The sequence below is a fragment of the Bombus bifarius genome, unplaced genomic scaffold (assembly GCF_011952205.1).
Source record: "Bombus bifarius isolate JDL3187 unplaced genomic scaffold, Bbif_JDL3187 scf7180000009125, whole genome shotgun sequence".
Taxonomy (NCBI): Eukaryota; Metazoa; Arthropoda; class Insecta; order Hymenoptera; family Apidae; genus Bombus; species Bombus bifarius.
This window is the reverse complement of record NW_022884914.1, coordinates 7,071,296-7,095,694: the sequence shown is the minus strand read 5'-3', so window position 1 is coordinate 7,095,694 and position 24,399 is coordinate 7,071,296. Positions and strand designations below refer to the sequence as shown.

At 40.4% G+C, this 24,399-nt stretch overlaps 1 protein-coding gene across 5 annotated transcripts in view; it reads right to left on the bottom strand.

The window, feature by feature from the left end:
• Positions 1–24,399, bottom strand: part of LOC117213690 (teneurin-a) — a 702,857-nt gene that overhangs the window by 403,044 nt on the left and 275,414 nt on the right. For all 5 annotated transcript variants that reach the window (XM_033459237.1, XM_033459239.1, XM_033459241.1 and 2 more), the window contains exon 5: positions 308–511. In XM_033459237.1, the coding sequence (XP_033315128.1) occupies positions 308–511 (204 nt within the window). The remainder of the gene's footprint in view (positions 1–307; positions 512–24,399) is intronic.

Here is a 24,399-nt window from a genome sequence, read left to right as displayed (position 1 = left end):
CAAGTACGCTTCTACCGACTCTCCATATTTTTCTGAAAGAATCCTGGTATTCTACTCTAACTTTCCGACTACGTTAACCGACAATCGATGCAACAGCAAGTTAATATTTGCAAGAGCCAGAGACGAGATATCGTGAATGTTATTCCGAATCGCGTAGCGAGCGTTTCTGTTGCATTAATCAAGTCGACCGGGTTGACTCGCAACATAACGTTAGCGAGACTCGTCTCGTGGCATTTGTAAGTATCATCTTCGTTGCAAGTGTATACGAGCAAACGTAACTCGCTCGCGGCTCTAATTAACTCCGTACCGTTGCCATTGCGGGATCTCTCCGATGATATGCTCCCATTGTAATGATGCCGGCGAGAGTTGGTGCTCTCCAGGGGAAACGGAGATGCCTGTCGATGATTCGGCGTCAAGGTTGGAGGCGGCGTTGGGAATGGTGTTGTCGGATTATCGGTAGTAGCGGCGCCCTCTGTGTCGGATCCTGTACGATACGATCGGTCACCAACGCCTGCAATCATAAATTTTGCATGATTTTAGTGCTTGAGATTGCCAATGATAGATAATTGGGATTGGCGGAATTTTATGGTTTGATCGTTTTCCTCGAGAGACGATGTGCGTAAATTAAATATCGTTATCAATTCCAAGTTTCCAAACAGATGTAGTATTTAAAATTTGTAGTAGATGTAGTATAAAAGATGTAGCAAAGTTGTATTTCTTTTTTATAATAATTCCAACACTAAATATAATTTTCCAAATATTTTCAAATTACCAAAATATAAGTATTCCTCACAGTCATTTTGCCTCGTTTAGTCATCTATATAAAATTGCGTACAATGGGATGAGAATATTTTGCGGACGTTTAAAGATCATTAATTTTCATCTCACGAAAACAAGGTTTCGGATCTCTCTCCAATTCCCTTTCTCATTGTAATCCATTAACTCATCGACAAAGGGTCGCCCGTATCCTCAGCGGACCACGTCAAGCCTATCCCAACGCGTCTGCTCTTAAACGTGGCCTCATTGTCATCGGCTTGTCCATCGAACCGAACGAGTGTCCGACGTGTCGCTCACTATGCAAATATGATTGTTCAAGATCGAAATGGGATGTAAACCTGGTTGTCGGACGACGGATCGGTGACTAGTGATTTCATCGCGTTTAAGAACGAATACACTACCGTTCATAATTCATCATATCACTTGTTAATTACAAACCTAACGTTTATTAAAACAGATTTATAATAATCCTCCATAGGCAAACAAAATTTCATTTCTTGAATTTCTTTTTACTAAGTTTTTATTTTTATTTGAAAAACCTTCATAACAGAGACAGAGAAATATAACTGATAAATTGATAATTATCCTAAGACTATGTCAAGTTAATTGGAAGCTTAGAATAATAGAAAAATTATACGTAAATTTATTCTATAATTCCAATGTTCCTTTATAATCTAACTTAAATATAACAACGTCCTACTGACTTATGAACGGTAGTGTACCTCTGTCAAGTTAATGACGGGTATAGTCATCAACGCGATTTGACGTATCCGGTTATACACGGCATACGCTGCACAGCTATGTCGAGAACAGCGTGCTCTCGCGATATCACCGTCATTTCATTTTACTGCCACCTTTCTTGGCAAGCTTCAATTTGCTCCTGTCCTTGTTAAACTTTCTTTTGTAATTAATTTCCATAGGCAACTTGCAACGGGCACTTCGACCCGTGTCGTTGCTCGGAGTCCGCGTTTACTTAAGTTGCACGTTGCGAGAACAATCCCACTTTTTAAATCGTAATAACGTAAAACTAAAAATAGTACTTTCTACTGACATCGTAGCGAGTTAATTTGTTGGAGGTAGAATATTTTGTCCATTCGCATTCGCCATCACCGTGCAAATTCATTTTAACTCGCTTTTGTTCCGTTCGTAAATGCAAAAAAATGTAGGAAAAATAAATCACGCATCACCTTCGATAGCAGTTACTACGTATCATTTCAATTTTCAGTGGAATCGCCACTCGTAGCTCGTACGACACCCGTCACATACCGTCGTATCCTGTTTACGCGCAGGCATCCTGTGCGCTACCGATTGGCTGTGACAATCGGCGCACATCACAGCGGCAACGGTTCATCACGTCGAAATATTCTTGTCGACGATGCTTGACGGTCCGTGACGCGAAAATGACAGTACGCGTGGCTCGATTCAACGCCGCGGCTGATTCAACGATGCTTCGCTGTAAGTGTACCTATCATTTATGTTACACGGCTCAACAGGCGTGATTTTGGTTTAATCCGGAACAAATTTTAATGCTATCTCCTCATTCGTCAGCAGCCTTACGTAGAAATTTTTGGAGAACGTGATTTAAGCTTAGTTGTAGCATTTTTCAGCACTTGACTAGTTTTCGCAACAAGTTATTTTGTAAACGATTAAATATTTTTGAACATCGCGTAGATCTTATGGATTTTAGCATGTTTAAATTATCCAGAGAAATCCGCAGTTTAGCGATGAAATGCTAGAGCTTTGTACGATATCTGCACTGGAAAAAATCCAAAGATAAGAGTATAGTATCGGTTTTCTAAATGTTGCAATACCACCAAATTGCACTATAATCCGGACAGTAAAGAACTTATGTAAAATAACAGGATTTTGCAGGGAATCATGAACTGGGATTGCGACACTATAAAGTAGCCCAGATATTTCAGGTTAGCTAATCCTGGCTGTAAAGTGCGGAACCGTTCGAAAAACAGGATGGTTGTGGAAAAAGTTACGGTGGATCGAGGGAAGTGTAGAGGATAAGAACAGTAGCTCGTTGGCTGGATTAGGAAGGTGGTTAGAGCCCGTGTTTCGATAGCCTCGCTCCTATTTATCAGCGTGTAAAGAGGTACGAGACTACGTGTTGGAGTACTTAAAAAAATCACGCTGTTCCGCTATTCTTTTTACCTTTGCTCGCCATTTAACCTTCGCTATGGTATAATGAGAACAATTTGAAATTATGTTGGAGATCTGGCCTGTAATAGGCGGCATATTTCATGTAATTCTTTTCATAGAAATAAAGTTGAAAGAGCTTAATGTTCGTAAATTTTGATAATGAAAATATCACACGTTTCTTGCTTTTTAAAAAAAATTTCTTCGTTCGGTTGTTAACCATATTTAATCTGCTGGCTAATCTTTACGCTACGTAACTTCCGCCAATTAATCCATCCCTCTCGGCGTATGTCGAGTGGTCAGGGCGTATCAATCAATTGTCCAGTATTCCTGGAAAGTTCCAATTTAAAATAGAAAAATATTCTTTAATTTTCAATGTTCCTTGTTCCTCTTTTTAGATGTTATTCGTGCAATATATGCATATCGTTGTGAATCTTTATAGCGAAGGAAAACGCATTTTAATAGCATCTGAAATAAAGTTGTATTTCGCATTCTACTGTGGTTAAATGCTGCAACAAAGTTTAACCGATGCTCGGTCACCGCCTGTTGACTCGACCGAAGTACGACATGGATACGATATTCGTCTCGTTAATTGGCGAATAATTGCTCGTTGAAGGAACGCGCGATCTAATATACTATTAAACTACCTTCCGCGGCGAAGGACAAAAGGGTATCAAGACAGTGGGAAAAGATGGGCGTCTCAGGAAGCTATAGCGGGAAGAGTTTAGTATAGAAGAGATGAGGGGATTGAATCTTGTCGGTAATTAATGAGGAAAGTTTTACAAATAGCCGATGGCATAGTCACTAAACGCCTTAGTGAGACCGTGAATTCCATCCGCAAGCAAAATATATCCCGTGAAAGTTAGTTTTTAATTGATAATCTTTCCCGGTATAAACGGTAATCAGCATTCCATTCCGTTTCCCTGTCCACCTAATTGCTCCTTCTTCCCGCCTCTGGCTCGTCGATAAGCGAAAGGGAAACGAAGAGAACGAGACTTTCGAGGACTGTAAATAAATTGCGCGTATAGATTTTGCGGGATTTAAGTTTGTTTGAAGGGAAGAGAAAGGCTTTATAGATACTGGGGTATTATACAGCGTATTAAGGAAGAAAAGGGTCTCTTTAAGAGTTTATGGTAGCTATTCACCAAGAAGAATAAAGTGTTTGATACCCTTTTTAACAACATATGAGATGAAAAAGGGGTTAACAACTCAATTCTATATTTCAGAACGTGCAAACATTCATAGGAAATTCATTTGAAAAAAGTGAAGCAAAGCGACAAATCCTGAACGAAATGCCGTTTCTACCAACTCATCTATTCGCTATCCATTGATAACACTAAGCACCGCTTAGAATTAAGAATGCTTACAACTATCAGAGAATTAAAAATTCGTTCATTCGTCGACGATTTTACAACACCTCAATGCCTACTCTCGCTCTCTCCCAAACGTTCATCTACCATTTCTTTATCACGACAACGAGACCAATCCTCGCGACATCAAAGATGGAAATCCGGTGAAGAAGGCATCGTGGCCGCGATATAAAGAGAGATACGGGCAAGATGGGCAGGCCCGATAGTCGAGACGTCTGATAGAACGAGTAGCCGAGGGCCGGGGCAGCGGCGCTGATATTGCTCGCATTAAACTTTCATATTCAATCTTGCCACCCACCGTTGGGCTCTTTCCTTCGTTCCCTTCCTTTAGCCGGAAGGTCGTGGCGCCGAGAGCAAGCTCGGCCCCGCATCAGCCCCACATGTAATTGTGTTATGCCCTCTTCTCTCCCTTCGAGCTCTCCCATTCTCCTTTTCGCGAGCTTTCCGCTCTTCTCCCCCACCGTCACGTTTCGTACTCTTCGTTCCCGCAATTTCGTGCCGCGTTTTCTATAGATTGGATTTTCTAATTCGCGTTTCGCCGTAGCTTCCGGCTTTACGCTGCGGAGATGGTTGGGTTTTCGGATGCGTAGCAGGATTACGCGAGTTATGACTCGGCGAGAGTTGAGAAGGTTAGTATTGGAAGCTGTTTGCAACATGTATGTGTTTGAATAGCGTGGATAGGTGAGGAATGTTGGCTGTTTGTGGATTAAATATTTCGTGGTTGGATGGTTTATGCTGTATTATGTAATGGACTGGTTGGAGATTTATTATACGCGAAGGTAGGAATGCGTTTAGGTGTAATTTGTATCGGTATTGTAGATTTCGTTAATAAACAAATTTTAGTTACGATTACCTCGGTAATATCAGTTTAAGCTGCTTCATTAACAGGTAACGTGCCAAAACCCACAAAACCTAATCCTATCGTACTTCGTTCAGAGCAACTGAACCGTATGATGGGCTGAAAATTATACCGGTGACAGCCAGTTTCTAGTTACTTCGATAAAAATAAATTCAAAGTTGTTAAAAGTTGTTTAAAATCTTGCCTAACGCTACTGTCATTTTCAGCTCGCCATATACCCACGAAAAAGCCTCGTATTTAAGAAAATTCATCTCCATATCGGTTCTTTATTCGGCGTGGCTAACGAGCGCTGGATGTGCAGGATAACAGGGACAAACGACAGTAGCACTCGACACCGTGCTCCCATTACACGTCCTCCCTCCATCAACCTCTCGGTGTCCATGGTTATTCTTTATTCGACGGTGTCACGTGTCGCATATTGTCGAACATGTAACGACGCGTCGTACGCGCGTCAGGTAATAAAATCGATAGTCCAGCCGGCCAGTTTTGTCGCTGTCGCTCACACTTCCGGTTAAAAAACTAAATCGGCCGGTGCTGCAGGTACCACGGCTAGAAAAATAATAGTGTTCGGGTCTGGTATTCACCGGTAGGCCGGAGCCGGTTCCATAGAATCGCTTTGATTCGGTAGCGCTAGCGTACCTGTGCACAGTTTATTGTGCTGACCAGCGTTGATTGGAAATATTGGTTCGTTGTTTACCGTTATTCCCGGCGCGAGTATCTCAGAACAATGTCCACCGTGGCCCGGCACGTGCAACAAGCGCCGCTGTTTGCCTTTTATTCCGTTTCCTGACGATCTTTTGAGCGCCACCGCTCTCGAAACCTGTCAATTACGCTGTCGTATTTACGTACCAGCGTCCACCGTTGATCGAAACAAATAACAGACCGTCTGGCTTCGTATAGGTTATAGTATTATAGGGCTTCGATTTATTGTCATATTTCGAGAAACTCGCATCGCCTTGGTCCCCTCTTCAGTGTCCGGCTCACGAAGGGTAGCGCACCCGGATGAAAAATGACCCAACTATTTTTCTTCGATTCCTTACTCGATGGGACATAATACGCTGCTGGAAACGATTAGGACCACTCCCCGTATATACCGGTCATTTTATTGGTCGATGAAGTATTCATTAGTTTCGATGCTGACGGTATTGGCTTTTGCTGGACTCTAGGTGTAATCTGATGATCTTAGAGGTAACGTGGATCCACGGGTTTAGCGAATCCCCGAGATTTATAATAGTGGATATAACTGACTTCTGTGGCAACATTTGTTTTAAGAGGAATGCACGAATATTAGGAAATTGTGGCGGCACATTTTCATGCACAATATATTAGGTTGTCCGAAAAGTGTCTTTCTTTTACAGACACGTCTTTTACAGCGATGCATCTTTATACAAACATGAAACCTAATCTGTCGAACGTTGTGATCTTTATTTTGATAGAACAAAAGGATCATATGTAATTCGATAAAATAATATACAACGGAAAATGTCGTGCATCCATTATTTCCTTATAAAACGGAAGAAATTTTTTGGACAACCTAATAAAATCGATACACAATCGCATCATAATTCTAGTAATCATAAGATGTAGAGATACAGCTATTAAATTTTACATATACAATATTTCTACGAAGATATAAAAAATATTCGTTCGCAAAGATATTCATCATTTATACATATTATAGGGAAGTTGGACGCATCGTGCGAATCCTTCGAAGAGTATTAGCGTGAAGACTGAAAAACGAGGAGTTGTAGGGCGGCGAACTTTTCCAAGTAAGCTCGATGGAACGCGAGAGCGCGTCCAAGGTGCATTCGATGACTGAGCGACCGCCGCTGTCATGGCAACGGTCCACCGCAAACAAAATCCATCCCCCCGCGACGCGACGGTTCTCACCGCGGAAGGAATTCCCGTCGAGCTGAAGAAAGCCCGCGCTCGGTCAAAGACATGGGTCACCGCGAATTCCGCTTCCGGCCACTACCAGCCAGGATCAATCCTTGCGGAGGATTCCTTGTTCCAGGAAGCTCGAATCGCTTCACCGAAAACCTAACCCACTGAGAATTTACGAGATGCAATTTGTAGACCAGTAGGAAAGTGTGAAGATGTTTTACACGAGGGGATGTTTGGAGTATTAGGTTTAGGGTGCAGGGGAAAGGCTCTGGTAACTTCAAGGGAATGAAGTAGCGGTTGGGAAAGATTGGTACGTTTGGTAGTATTAAACTGAGATTTTGACTTAATAGGTTAATTAGGTAGTTGTTTGTAGGTTCAGGATTTAGGGACGTTAAGAGTGATTTTTCTTACTTTGAGTTTTCTGCAATATGTTTGGAATACAGAGAGTTAGCTAGGCTGTTTTGCTAAGAGAATGCTATAAAATGTATAACTTGGAGTTATATTTTTTATAATTAGAAAATTTTTTGTCAATATGCTTTACTATTGGCAAGTTAGAATTCGAAATGGTCCGAACGTAGGTGGAATCGATATTGACGAGTAATCAAAATGGACAGCGCAATCAAATTGCAATCTACGATATCTGACGCACTCGACGAACTCCCCTAATTAGTTGTGAATAGTGTTACGTCCGAGAAGAATCCCTTCGATCATGGAACCTGACGATTAATCTGGAACGTCGGTAATTTTATGCGTTTCGCCTAACGAACGTGGGGCATTTGACGAGGGTCGCGATGAAATATGACTGTCAGAAGATAAATTGGGGTTACAGCAAATTGCTGGCGCATTCAAAACTTGTTTATCCCGTGGCCAGTCCTCGGTGATAAATACAAATTAGAAATAAAGAGATGGCAATTGAAAGAACTGTAACAATGGACATTGTAGTTGACGTTACGAAAATTGGTTCAAAATTGAAATATCTTCTCATGACCCATTCGTTTATCTTTTCTTTTGTTCTTGTAATTAAATTCGACGCTGTTCTTGAAGACTTTTAGTTTATTAATCGAAAATTAAACGATTTTGCTAATTTTATAGAAGGATTTTAAAATGGACAAGAAGAAGAAAGAATAACGAACAATACGTGAAATATTTTTGTTTTTTCAATATCGAAACTCAGGCAAAATTCACATCCTATATCATCCAAACGTCATTAACTATTCAGAACAGTTTCTTCGAAGTATGCTCATAATATCGTCATAAAAAATCGATTTACTAGGGATTCATAAATCCACTGTCGAAAGTTCTCGCCACTCCTCCCAAGTTAAACACGAATCCCCGAAATTTGAATAGCATCGACGCGTTCCAGGCTAGCCTTTCCCTCTCAACGCAGCCTAAATCAATATGAAGCTTTTACCCTGCGACGTAGGGGAGCCATCGAGAGCAGGACACGTCTGTGGGAGGGAGCTGCTCATCGGGTGCCCTTACGTATCGAAATTTAATATATAGAGAGATATAAGATCCATCAAATTACCTGATGAAATCGCTCGCGTACAAGAAAGTACGGGACCTCTTATCAAAGATTAATTACAGAGAGACAATACGTAGAAGAAGAAAAGGCAAGAGGAGCGTCTAGACAAAGACGGGATAAATAGAAATCGATAAAAAGAATATCTGATCTTAATCTGTAACTGGTGTAATAACAAAAGAACAGAGAAGAGGAAGAAGTAAAAAAGAAACAACTAACCCAATCATGGTGCGAGAGAAACTACGTTTCATTTTCCTACGAACGGTTGCTAAACAATTCGTTTTACAGCCACGGCCCATTGAGGCTGGAACAACGTTCCGACGTGCCGGCTACGCGAATAAATACCGGTAAAGTATACACTGGATTGGATGAACAGAGAGAACGTGAAAAGAGTAAACGGTGCATCGTTGGAACAAAAATCGATTCGAGTTCCACGCGTACCGTTGGCCATCGATTCACTCGATGCTTGGCCGTCTCACAGAAATGAATTCCCTTTTTCCTCCTCCTCTATTTTCTCCTTTCGTTCCTTCCTTTCTCCCTCTCTCTCTCTCTCTTTCCTTTTTTTATCCTGTTCTTAATCGGTCGCTCGGAGAACGCGAACCACCCTCGCCGCTTTCGTCGACGGAAAGAAGAGGATAGGCAGCGGAACGCTTGGCGGGTTATCGCGGCGGCACGATAAAGGGCACGGGGGAAAATACGCGTAAGAGGTTGTAGCCGGCGCGCACAATGTGTCTTTTTACTAACTGTCATATGCATAGGGAACAACGGGGACCGTCTACAGAGGCTGCTATCGAAAAGCAATTTCCGAGACGTCAAATGGAATGGAATAGAGTCGGGGAAAAGAAACTTCGGTGACATTTTCGTTGGTAACCCCCGGTGCCCGTGGCTCGAGATCACTTTCAGTGTGAGAGTAAGATTTCCTAAAAAAAAAGAAGAAGAGAGAAAAAAATGAATAGAAAAGAGGAGAAGGAGGAGGAGGAGGAGGAGCAGGAGGAGGAGGAAAAGAGAGTGGGATGGGACTCGGAGGGAAAAGAGGGTAAAAAAGAAAAGCGAGCAAGAAATAGCAGAGGAGAAGCCGTATCTTCAACAGGTGCAAAGTGTCGTCCGTTGAAAGGGCCACTCCTCGTTTCGCCTCCTGCTTCAATCCCGTTCCTCTTCCTTCCGCTTCTTAAACCGCAAGGCCTTTGATGAAAGGCCTAAAGCTAGCGCTCACCTTTGGGGAAAACGAGCCGCGGTCCACCGCCGTGTCATAATAAGCCGATGCTCTGTTTGGCAATCTAATACATTTTCTAATGAGTATGCGTAATAACTATCGTTTCTCTTCTTTTCGTACGAAATCGATGTAGTTTGTGTCGTATTTAGTTGTAGTGTGAGTTTCAGTTTCAACTAGTGCATCTATGCGTGTGCGTGTATAAATATTAAATATGGATAGCGTATATTTTATTGGAAAATAATAGAAATTCTTTCGTTTCGTATTGCTTTATTTCAGTTGTGAATTCTGGTACCGTTTTCGTTTGATATTTTGGGACTCGAAGAAGTTTTTGTTAGGGACGAATTCATTACTGTTAGAAAAATCTCTCAGTATCGTAAGTAAATGATCAGTAAGACTTGTTTGGAAGAATGCGATATCTCAATAGTTTATCGCATAATTTTTTCGGATAAGTAAATTGATTCGTTTTACTTTTTTATATTTAATATTTCATACTATTGATACTTCATTAGTAATAAAATCAAGATAACAAGTTCAGGACATAATAATTCATAACTATGAAATTGAAAATCTTTGTTCATAACTTTATGTAGCAATATGAAGATTAATGAATTTGTTGAATATATCAGAGATTAATAACCCATTTTCAAACATTTTAGACATAACTCATAATTATTCATTGGCAAAATTTCAATCATTAAGCGTACAAATCGGTCCAAGCTCAATCTGTCAAAGCGTTCAACAGCATTTCAATTTTCAAATACAGACATTTCTAAATCAAAAACTTCTCACACAAAAATTAGCACACAAACTCATTAGTATTCCCGAATCCATCACATCACGTTAACTTATTAGAATACGAAAGCAGCTTACTGCAAGCCAAAGATATCTGATTTGTAGTAACAAAATTGAAGGGAAATTCAAAGGAGAAATTTATCTTCGATCATTAAGCTTCCCAACTAAATTGTTATCAGTCTGTAGATTTTTACGTATTTATGAAAAATTGAAAGGTACAGAAATCCACGGAATGCACATAATATCCACGAATATATAAGATCCAAAGTAGAATATTACTCATGAATATTTAGTAGATGGCAGAAATTCCTCTTGAAGTTCAATTCCTTTATCTGTATTCACAAAATTGCAACGTGCACAAACACCGGTAATCTAATTATTATAGAATGCCCCATAAACCATAAAATGTCCCCTTTTCGTGAAGATAAACGAGCCTGTTTCGTCGATTTGCGAAATAAAGTCATCGTCGAACAAGAGTAAAACGGTTGCACGCACGATTGAACGTAAAAAGTGGCGGTGGCGCATCGAATCGAGTGCCTACGATGAAACTTCCTTTTGCTGAGCATAAAAAACCAACTGCTCCGTAGGAACGCCGCTTCTGCAACGTTTAATCGCATTTCGCGCGAACAGAGAGCTTCTACCGACGCTGTTTTTGTCCCATTTAACGAATCCTCTGTTTCTCGAGTGCAGCTGCAGTCTGTTTATTTAACCTAAGAAAGATAACGAAAGGAAGCAGCCAGTTTTAGGACAATTCTGTGTGTGTTGGGGGTATGGTATACAAAGCAGTGGTGACGAGAATTACACGTCAAATAGGAAAGGTGGTCGTTGGTAGTGGCAACGTGTAATTTAAGAGAGGCTGGGAAAAGGAAGGGACTCGGAGAGTGCCACTTTGAACCCCTGGAGAGTCTTTCGTTTTCGTTGTGATTAGGTTATGTATGTTTCTGACGGAGGAACTAAGAAAAATTGCACTTAGCTTCTGAAAGAAGTCACTTGTTGGCTTGTTATAGTTCGGGAATATTGAATTTGGATTGTATAGCGTTCTCATACTGGCTGTTCTATTCATCTTCACTTTCATGTTGTAGTTAGAATATTCATAAATACGATACAGTGAAAATTATATATAGTCAGTGGATTTTTATAGGAATTTATATTTATATGTTCCAGTGAAGAACTGGAATTTCGATAGAAATTTGTTTCTCCTATTAAACATCATGATTCTCAAACCTTTGAATATCAGGTTCTCTGAATTTGAAAGCTTTCGATATTGTATGTATTTTATGTATTTTTACACCTTCAAAATTTCGGATAAATTAATAGGAAGATACGCAGCGTATGCAGTATATTGTTGGAAATTTGTGCTCCGTTCAATTTGCCTTTTTCTTGCGCGTCGTTCCGTTCCCTATTAACGTTTCGACGTATATTACAAGACAGGCGTTCTCGGAACGTTTTGTCACACAACTAGCAACGGCAACCGTGTTACTGTTAGATGTTAACGTTTTAAATTAGTTTTACGTCACCGGTGATTGCATAATCGTTCATAGAACTTACATGCTCCAACGAATGTGCAACAATCGCGCAGCGCCGGGTGGTAACTCTCTAATTTGACTCGATTATATCAATCAAAAACAGTAAACTTGCAGTAGCAAAATTTGTTATTAAATAGTTTAACTTTAAATTAGTTTAAAAAGTTCAGTTTGAACAAATGATATAAGTGATTCGTATAATTTTTTTTTTAAAAAAGTTCACTGATGAAAAAATACGAATAAATTGGGTTAAATCGTGATTTTAACGACGTTGTTTTAACGAATCTACGGCAAGTTCTTTTTTAAGGATAGCCCAAGTTGATTTTATCGTTGAATATAAATATGCAGCGACAGAAAAAAGATAGGAAGTGAAAAGGTAAGTAAATGTCCTGGCTAGTAGCGTAGTCAACCAATCCTCAGGCAATGAATCACAGTTTCGTTGAAATAAAAAGTAGAATTATGATTTTTGCAACCAGCTATTTTCAAAAATTTATAAAAACTGTTGTCAAATTAATATTAACCTGGTAAGGAAGGAAAGTGAAAATCAGAATTAGCCACGATTAGACCAACAACTTAGAACAAATCGAACGACATTCCAAAAACTCCACCATTCAAATTTATTCACAGTATAACTTAAAAATGATATAAATATTCTCAGAATTGATCATCGTGCACCAAGATAATTCGGTTACTAGATCAGAATAGAGTTTTAATCCTCGCCTCTCTGCTAATCGACGACGAGCTACTAGAAAATATTTTAATGTATCATTCCGCGGGAAGGAAAATAAATGTGGGAAAGAAGAAGATGTAGCAACAAAAAAAAAATGAAAAAGAAAAAGAAGGAATAGAAACACCGGTAAAGATAGAGAAATTGAAATTTCAGAGTTCTGTATTTTCCCTCGTTGGATTTACACTGTTTCAACGTTGAAGTCACGTTATTTTCGAGCGTAATGAATGGCCACTACACCTGTTACAGTCTATATTTCACAAACGCCGCCGCGCAACTTCTCTCGTCATCGTCATCGATACCATGAATTAGTTATCGAAGCGTTTCATTATTCGCGTACTGACAATAGCGCGGAGAACCGCAACATGCCGTCGCTTAGGAAAGTTTCCCTCTACGCGAGTTCCCCTTCAACTTTCTTATTTTATATTCTTCGAGGTCGGTCGTTTCCTGGTGGGATGAACACGGCACGGCGTCACGACGTCTCCAGTCGATACGATTGGTCGCGATGGAAAATAAGAGAAGCAAAACGAAATTAAGCCTGGGCAAATACAGGAGAAATTAAAATAGAACGCAAGAAATTGAGAATATGGCTCAACGCAAATCGATATGACGGTACAGGAATTTTTTTTAGAAAGAATTATTTTCGAAGTTAATTGCCCAAACATTCAAGATCTTAGATTAACGTTGTCGAAACACACATAGCGCCCCGTTTGCCTTCTATTTTCTGACCCAGTTGCCTCAAAACGTTCAACGATTCGCCTATTTCGTTGATCGCGATAAAACCGAAACTGAAGTCACTTACTTCCAAGTCGCTTGCTTAACCTGAACAAGGTTTTAAACATTTTGGCTCTTCATATCTCGGCCGCGAAACATCTAGTCTTAAACGCTTTAGCAGAATTCAACTTGCCCATAGAACGTATAACCTACACGCTAAAAGGTTTAATGTCTCGAAAGAATAAATTCCTGTCGGCAAGGTCCCGTGTCGAGATACGTCGACGACACATGGCACAATTAAAATAGTAATAACATCTTCGCGGGGATGACGACGGAAAGGAGATTTAACGCCGGTTTCCGGGCATGAAACAATCTCAGTCACGCGGCGAGCTATGTATCAAACAGATTAGAAGATCTAAACCCGCGGTATTACGGACCCGGAAACGGTCGGCTCGTAACGTATTTCAACGGGTTATCGTTCGCCGCGGAACACAGCCATGTCGGTGAGATGTGCATTGTTAAACAGCGAACTCGGTAAATTCATTATAACGAGGCGACTACTTCGGGTGAAACCGGGCTAAGTTGAAACTACTTCCAAGTACGGTGGATTGATTTTACCGCTTTACACTTCGAAATCAGCCAAGTTCGCCGAAGTTAAAAGCTTCCTTCCGGCTCGTACGGTACGTAAGAAATTTCCAGCCGCATAACGCGTTGTCCGTATGCTCGTTTAATCGTCTGTACTTTATCACTTACACTTGATTACACTTGATTTTTTCTTGGATAGCTTTTTGATCTAACCTACGAGAATCCGGTAACGCGATTAGAAATTAGAATTGACGACTGTTGAGTGACGCAATTCCGAAAATGATAAATATTACCGTTCATATCCCCTGAATTTTTAATCGATCTGCTTTGCATCGCGTTAGCTGAAAAACTGATGTGACAACGTGACCGGGTAACAGTCAGTTTAATGTCACTCGTGAATATCCTTTAAGAATCTGCGGCAGAAAGAGAAGCGTTTGAGAGATTTGCTGGTCCAATAATTTGAGTGGACGATACCTTGCGAGTCGTTCTTTAGCCGCATTCAATCAATCGCAACTATATACAGGGTGGTTGGTAACTGGTGGTACAAGCGGAAAGGGGGTGATTCTATGTGAAAAAAGAAGTCGAAAATATAGAATGAACATTTTTTTATAGAATGAAAAATTCGACTTCTTTTTTCGCGTAGAATCACCCCCTTTCCGCTTGTACCATCAGTAACCAACCACCCTGTATAGGTAAAAAAGAGGAACTGAAAAGTTACAGTCAAAATTTACCCACGAGACTTAATTCTTTCGCGATACAACGTTAGAAACGCGGTTAAGATGCAGTGGACGAACAGTGAGACGCGTAGCGTGAATAATTCCGTCTGCTAACCATTCATTTCACGGCCGATATAAATTATTACCGGCAACGCATTAATTTCCTTTGCGAATAATTAACAACCTGCCGGACAACGAAACCTCGCTCGGGCCGGCGATGGTCAGTCTTAACCCCGGTCGCCGCCATCGCCGAAACGCCCAGTAACCCCCGTGCATGGTCGACATCTGAAATATTAATCATGACTTACACGAGCCGCGTCCCGGACCACCGGTATTCTCTACCTGCATTATTAAGTGGACTCGCGCACGAGCGTAGGCTCGACTGTTGTGGCGGTGCAAAACGGATATGAATACTACCAACCTTCGACGGTGTTATCTTGGGGCAAAAGGGAAATGCGATCACATAAAATATCGAATTCATAAAATCTCTGTTATCAAAGTTGATCAGTGTTGTAACCGATAGTGCATCGATGATTTACTTTTTGTGGACTAATTTCTACTTAAGGTTTCTTAATTATTAGGTCGTCCGAAAAGTTTCTTTCGTTTTATAAGGAAATAATGAATGCACAACATTTTTCGTTTTATATTATTTTACGGAATCCATTTTGATCTATCAAACTAAAGATCACAGCGTTCGACAGATTAGGTTTCATGTTTGTATGAAGATGCGTTGTTATAAAAGACGTGTCTGTAAAAGAAAGACACTTTTCGGATAACGTAATATTAAAGAGATGATAATACCTACATTTGCTGTGCATTTATCAACAAAGAATCATAAAACGCAGTTAGCTGATGCAGCATCAACGCACTCGAGCGATAACGTCGCAAACTAGTCGATACTGTTCTATAGAAGAAGAAGGAAACGGCGTGGTTTTCTAGAACGAGAACACTCCAGGGACCGTGGAAATCCGGACGAAAAACCAATAAATCACGTTGTGTTTAACGAACCTTCATGTTTCTATGCACGCCCTTGGGAATAACAGGCAGCGGAAGTGTTGTTTTCACAGGCTGTTGAGCCAGCCGGTCTGTAATGTTCGAAAAGAACGAAGACGATGACGTTTGCTGGTCTCGTTACGCGAGATGCATCTCGCAAGTATACTCGAGCGAATTACGAAAACGTCGACGCGACCGTCGTCATTATCCCTTCGTTTTCACCACTGTAATGGACAAAACTGATCATATTTAATGTCTCTGTGACGAAGATCCAACGCGAATTGCCTTAATTATGTACCTCGGCCCGCTTCTACGTTTGTTCTAACCTATTGATATGGTTTCCCCCTTTTCTATTTTCTAATGTTTGTTTTACTTTCGTTTACAGCTTTTCTTTTTTACTTTCTCCCTTTCCTATCATTCTGTACACGTTGACGAAACACAATTGTAGCAGATCCAAAAGCTATCTAAACGTCAAAGCCATAACTGGACTAGTAATCTGCGCACGATCGTAAATGTAGATTCGGCTGTATAAGTGACAAACTGTCTCACGAATGATAAGGGATTGGGGATCGGCTAATATCCAAAGTTGTACTATGATCGTTGTTCGATACGATACGATGTGGCTATCAAGCGATAGATGCGGAACTACGCATACCGGTCTAATATTTCTGAAGGACAAGAGTTATCATCCTCGTTCTATTCGACGTGTATTCGAAACGTTGAAACATGCGCGATATTGACAGAGTATTTTATCTTTAATTCATATTCCTTGTACCTAGCACCAGCGCAAACGCAATGGCACATCTATTACTGTTATCAGTAATAGCTAACCTCTGTAGTGCTTTTACTGATCTATCGAATATGTTCCAGCATCTCGATCACATATATATCTATATACATTTATCTTGATGCATTGGTATACGGCGGACATCCACTTACAATTATCGTAAGTTGCTTCTGAAAAGAGTCGTTAATTCGTAACTTATATGGTGAACACTTTATCACATAAACATTCAAAAATTTATACAGCCAGTGCTACTGGTTATTCGCTTATGTGTTATTCGCTTATTTATTATTAATAAACGATGCAACATCTCGCAAGGCGTATTTTCCAAATCGCTACCAAAACATAATTACCAGTTATTGATTAATTCGATTGTACAACATTACAAAAACAACTAAAACTGTTAAAGCTCTGGTCGTCAGCAGCACTCTGCTATTAATTCTCCCAATTTAATTAAAGCGAATTCTATTGAAAAAATCATATGCTTCTCTCAGGATCCTATCTTACGTTTAAAGGTTGACTGCCCCAGCTCCAGCTTCCAATTCAATCACCGCCATCACGAAAGAAGAAAAATAACGCTGCGGAGGTGGTCCGAGGGACGCGCCATCTAGCTCCGGCTAAATATTTTACGCGCGCGACCCATTAGATCGGCTAGCGTAATGGCTGGCAAAGTATTAAATCCGTTCGACGTGGAAACAAAGTTAGTCTGGAGGGCTGTGGACGATCGCGGTGGTCGATGGCGGAACGACGTGGACGCCTCGTCCTCCTCGCCTTCGTCTCTTCTCTCGAATTTCTCGATCCTCGACGCGGCAGCCGCAGATGACGGCAAACTGCTAATAGGAGGCAAGTTTTAAATGCGTGTAACGTAATAACGCGTGCATTAGGCGACTACTATGGCGTCGGCGTCGTCTGCGGCGGCGACAACGATAGCGGAGCCATTCTCTGTAAGGGGTAGTTTGCCTGACAACTCGATTACACGATACCAGCCCGCCTGAGTGGCAAGTGGTGATATATGGCACGCATATACACAGCGCCCTCTGCTTCTCCAGTCACTTAAAATAATGAGAAAGCCCGGTGTATCGGCTCTCCGGCTACGCTCGTTTTCACTTATCCTTTTTTTTCATAGCGATCCCTTACTGTACCCGTTGTAACAGACTCGACGTGAAGCGCCCTCCGCGTCCTCGTCGTTGTGGCTCTTCGCCGATCACTCTTTACTCTCCACTCATCTAACTACTCCAAGTAATTACCATGGTGAGGCTACTTTTTACTCTTAATTGAGTAATCGAAGTATAAAGCACGGTTAGTAGAACGGTCATCGCATAATAAATTTGTGTTGTACCGTGCAGCGGATAGTAGAAGGTTGAGCGTGGCTTTATAAGAGGCCAATGTTATTAGGACTGAAGTACGGCGGTTACATATCCCACTTTCGGTCGCTGGAGATGTGGAGTAGGGATGATGACGAACGTTGTATATTTTCGCTTGGAATTTCTCCGGTATTAATAAATGTATAAAAGTAAAAAGACGCGTTGTACAAATATTTTGGAAGGCCAAATTGGTAAAATCATTACGACAATTTTCCATTTGATTACGTTCCTGGCAAATGAATGACAAAGCAAAGCAAGGAGTATTGTTCCATTCTTAATTAATAACCTCGTTTCGTTTGATAATATTCGCTTACGAAATTTAAATAAATTCGTTTGAAAGTGTCGCTACATTAACCATGGAAAGTATCTTTTTGGTGCTGGAAACACGTTCGCTTGGCAACGTAACAACCTGGTAAAGCGCCCCCATAATCGCGGCAAATTTAAAGGTAATTATTTCGAAATAAAATCAAGTGTCGTTTGTTCAACTGTTAAATTAGACATGTAACGTAAATTAACATAAATCGAACAATTCGATAAAGAGTATTGTGCACTAGAGCATTTATAACGGTATGCCAATGTTATTATCCGTTTTACCAAAAGGGAAGTGTACACAGTTCTTCGTACAAAGGTTACACCTAATTACCGTCAACCCTATGGCTCGGTTTAATCAGTAAAACGCCAAAATTCAAACTCCGGATTCGTTTTCACCTCATCCCCCCTGAAACGAGATAAAAGAGACCCATTCCTTTTCACGTTCAAAAATATTGCCTCACGTTCGCGCAAATATTAGTAATCATTACAAAGATCAATGCAACGCAAAGTTCTTGTAATTCCACTCGTGCTTTCACCCAGTGATATCTACGATTTACGTCTTTGTATAGAAACATCGTTTATCTGTTCTATTGTCGACGAATTTCTCATGAAGAGCGGATAGAAGTGAATAGCGTAGAGCAGCTTATTTTCAATATCGTGGCTATTAAGTAACCCTTTACTCGATAAAATACTGAAAGTTTAAGCCTAGAAAGTCTAATACTAGGCGAGCAGCATACACCAAATAATGGTAAATTAGAAATAATAGCAAAAACGAAACGTATCGATATTAAAAAAAAAAATCAATTCGCTAATCATCAAGGCTCTGTTCGCTATGCATGTATTATAATATCGATCAAATTACATATTTGAATGTCGACAAGTACTCGTTGCAGTATAGATAACATCGTAGATAAAATTGTATGAAGATTCGGACGACGACTAGCAGAGGTTGCGTTTGATTTCAAGTCGCGGCGGTGGCACGGAAAACGGTTTAATTACTCGACAGCAATAATAAAGCCAGAGAAACATCGTCTATCCCCCTTTTGGATCAAGGGGCAAGGAGCGTTTCCTCGTTAGGGTAACCTTACCTCCGGCGTGTTTATTCTGCCGATGAGAAGCCGCATCTACGTAAAACGAGAATGATATTTACGACGAGGTCGGTATGTAGAAGCCGGAACGAGCTTTATGATCAAGCTGTGCCTCGGCGGAAGGAAGGGCGGGCTTGCCACGGGAAACGGGAGATGCGTATCCAGTTCGTAATTTGTGTGTAGCCAGTAATTTCGTTCTTGCGCCGATTGCGATGCCTGTTGCTTTATAACACCGCGTCGGTTCTACGATTACCGCTCGATTTGTGATCTTCATGATGAATATTTAACCAAGGTACACATTCTTTGCGTTTGATTATCGATGTAAAATGTAAAATGTAAAATGACGATGAATATATAACGAGATGGTTTGTTCAATGTTACTGACGATTGTTGAACAACTATCGACATTCTTTTGACGTAAAGAACTTATACACGAATTTTTGCTCATCTTTTTGAAACACACCGTAATCGTGGCAATCTCTAAGTCTTCTACGCTTACGCCTCTCAAAATAAAATAAAAATTCTTTTATATTATCATCTATCAAGACACTCTAAAAAGCAGCATAATTTCCCTTACGAACCGCGTTATCTCTTCGTGTAAAACTATTCGACGTTCCAGAAATCTCATGGCAAAAATCTTCCATTCAACTTCACAGAGAGCGGCCGCGTCGCAGCCCAATATTAACGGCCGGCATTATCCAGCGACGCAGACGTTTTATTTCCACTTGACCGCCAATATATTCTGCCAAACTGCCTGCAAATGCCAGCGCTTCGTAAGCTGAATTCAACGGAAATCGCGCGATCCTTCGTTCGCTACAAGCAATAACAATCGTACTTGTCTGTCCATCGCGATCGTTCAATCCCAAAAACCAACGGTTTCCCTTGAATGATGGACGAGTAGCTATCGTTTTAATGGTAGCCTGAACATCGTGTAAGGAAGCGTTGTGGCAAGGATTTGCAGGAGAATTTATTGACAATCAGGTACACATGTACGTATGCAACGTGCTGGACCGTGTTGCGGTGGCGCCTGGTGCTCGATATAGCCGCCAGCGGAAGCTGTATCCGCGCTTATGCTCGTTGCATAGGCCTAACCTGTACGCCGTTCATCTGCCATTTACGTCATGCGAATATTAGCCAGGTCCTTTGAAGCAGCTCCCGCATACCACTAACTAGTCATGCGCTATGTTACATCGCAGATTGCCACACGTTGTTTGGCTTGCTGTCTCTTTGTGTTGGATTCCTTGAAAATATCATGACTCCAAGTTTGCATGATTTGATGGTATTTGATATAGGTAAATGTGGTAGTTTGAATGGGATTGAAATCAAGATATAAAGATATATTTTAGCAAACTCATAATTATTTTTTCAAAATTGATCCGATCTTATAATTGGATTAATATTGTACAAGTTTTATGAGTTATGAGATTGATGTTATTATAGTCTCTCCTCGATGATGGTTATTAGCACAGAGATGGATACACGCTTCCACGCAACACATAGCATTTCTATAATATCTCTTCTAAATTAGACCACGGACACAGATCTCGATCAGATCCCAAAAATATACATACGTAGACCTTGTGCATTCTCCTAGAAAGGTCATGGCAGAGTTATTCTCGTGTTTGTCGACAGACGCGCAGTGAAGACGGATATACGCGCCGAGACGACAAGATTTGTCAGAGTTTTCTTGTTACGCGGCAGAGCAGTCGTTCCGATAGAAATTCGATCCGGTGCATTTTAATGAACCGGTTCGCTGGCAATAGAGTGATTTAAATGGATCGACCGTCTGTAACACAATTATTCAAGAGATCGGCTGAGGAGAGAGGATCCCTGTAATTTGACGTTCAAAGCGATTCCCAGACACGTGAATTTCGATCGCGCGATCAGACGTCCTTAAATTATTCATCCCTCCTGAGAGCTGTGGCTCTCGCGTCTTCTTTTTCTTATATTCTTTTCCTCTCTTTCTAGTTTCTCGAGCGTCGACGAAAGAATAAGTGGAAACGGTGAACACCGCCTTTTCTTTCCCTGTGTGGCGAAACTTTCGTATTACCTTGTAACGAGCATTGCCCCGTCTCTCCTTCGAACTTTCTCCACCTAATCTCGTATATACGTTAGCGTCTTCCGCCTCTCTGACCACCGAATGTATGTTGTTAAGTTTAATCTTGAGTTAGAGGCCTGCTAGGTACCCTTTTTCTGGGAAAATAGAAATAGCAGCGGTGCTCCGTTGGGAGTGACTATACACAGTCACTTACGAAGGTAAATTTTTCCTATACCTTTGAAGAGCACCATTTTTATTCAAATAAAACATATATATGTAACATCTATAATAGGACGATAAGAAACCTTAGGAATTCTTTTCAGAAGAAATAATCTTCAGTTAATTTTAATTGATATTTAAATATTCGAAATGATTCTAACTTCAAACTGTTATTTCTGCGTAATTATCAACGAACGATTAAAAATATTGGATATACCACTGACCGGATGGAATCGGTTTCAACCGCAGCTCTGTTTCCAGCGATGCTCCGTGATCGTTCGATGCGTATTTTTTTAATTATTCCCGAACGTCACTCGATTCTTTGAACGACGGAACGCGGGAACGAATCGATAGCGCGAAAAGCGTTTCGTTATCGCTTGGCGAAAAAACCATGTAGTTTAATTTCTCGTCCCGATCATTTGCATGTATCACGGCAGTATTTTATAAAGCCGGAATCTCTGGCGGCCCATTAAAAATTTATTCTCGGCTTAACATCGTTTCCGAAGATCCGCAAGAACGTGCTCGTGTCTGCGACTCCGTAATGCGTTGTAAGCCGAAAATATTCGCTACCGAGACGGAAAACTCGGGATCCACGACTATCTTGATTCACCGCCGCTGAAGTGTCTTCGACTCACATTTTCTATCCCTTTTCCAGACTTTCGCGTTCCATTATTTTACGCGATATTTCAAAGCCCATCACTGCTTTACGCGAACGTAACAGCGAAAATACTTGATAATTTTTTTTATATTAATCGTGGAGTTTTCCTTTTAAATTAATACTTTATAATAGCCTACACAATATAATCTTGAATGAAAGGTAGAAACAAAAAAACGAGGAATTTCGAGTATTTCAGTACATCCTGCTACATTCTGTGTACTTTTCGATTTTTATAAATAAAGCATCCTAGAAAAAGAAAAAAGAAAAACATATGAAGAAATACAAACACAAAGTGAGGAGAATAGTAGGATTAACATTTTTTTTCAATTCTACCATTGTACGTTCCAACAATGTTCTCATGGACAAAAATCCTCCTTCGAATGTTGCACACGAGAGCAGAGAAGAGTAGGGCGCGGTAATTAACGCAGTAAGTTCTACCCATGATTCGCCACTGTAGCTATATCTGACCGCATCAAATTAATAGTTCGCGGCGTCTATGTAAACGCGACGCGGAAAATCAACACTTACAATGCCGCGGGAAGCTATACATTATCCGGCGCGTTATCGGAATGGCGCGCGCGCGGAGGTCAATATTTTCCATGGAAAAGCGGCGAAGCGTGATGTGGCAAACCGTAGTCCGGTGTGTAATGAGTTGACAGTGTAATATACGGAGTGAATCGTAGATCTGGAGACACGGTGCGAGCGCTCTCGATATCGTGGACATCGATGTATTAATGACTCTACGGGGAGAGGTTAAGGGACGTTATCTACACTGAAACGCGGCCATTACGAGAACTACTTTTTGAAGAAAATAAAAATCCTTGAAATTTGTTATTAATATTTACAACGAATTAATATTATCGGTGAAAATTTCCAAGCGCCCGAATTGTAAATTTCGCGTGCAAATAAATTTTATCTGATAACAGTATCAAATTTGACAGTATGTACACCGAATGAGAAAGTCTGTAATTGAGTTTTACGAGTTAACATTTGAAGATTATAAAAAAAAGTTCTACAATGTAAACTTATTATTTGATTAATATTATTAGATGGTAAATTATAGTGAGAAATCACGATTTATAAAATTATATTTTTGTTCTATAAATTGTGTCAAACACCTGAGTGATCATCTATATATGCATATATATGTATATCAATAAATGGTAAAGATAGCAATGGTTAGTTAATAAGAAATTTTTCATACATATAGATGATTTAGAATTAAATTGAGGATTAATATAAGTCAAGAAAGCGTTGAGAAGAAAGAAAACACATTAACTACTATTAATGGAACCCGCTATCTAGTGGCTGATCTCCGAGCGGTATTTTCTCACCGCTGGCTCTCCATACATATGGTGTCCGACAGGAGGATTATATTGCGTTAATGGTGATGTCGATTCAAAGGCTCTCTGCAGGAGGTCCTTCGGTGAAAAATAATCCGTGGACACTTTATTAGGTATCACCGTTACGTTCCGTGAAAGCGTAAGTAGCAGATCGCGTTACGGACGATTGACAGGCCTGTTACCGAGGAAGCCGCGTTCGTAAAACCCGCATTGTCGCACGTTCTTCGTCTTATATCACGGATCGAAACACTTTTTACGATCTCTCGCCTCGAATAGAGCGAGTAAAGCTTTAATAACAGGTCATGTCAGCCTTGTGTATGTTCACCGCGTTAAGGTTCGTTTATATTACCCATTTAGACCCGCAGCGATAGTGACACGGTTTCGTTCAGACAGTTAATTGTCTACTTAATTAAATATGATTATTTATATAGCGTCCTGGACGAGTCTATCATTCTTCGTAAGAATGTTTTACTTTGCAAGATATTAGATTGTCCGAAAAGTTTCTCTCGTTTCTGCTTTATATTATTTTATTGAATTAGGTATGATCCATTTCGTTCTACTTCTATTATCACGTTCGTGCATAATTCAATAAACTAATATAAAACAAACAGCATTGTGCGTTTATTATTTCCTTGGAAAACGAAAGAAACTTTTCGGACAACCTAATACATGTTAAATTTGTCGCATCTGGTATCAATTTCTATGAAGTTGTATCAAGTTTGCATAAGGTACATTCTATTCAGACAATATACCATTAGAACTTGCAATTTAAT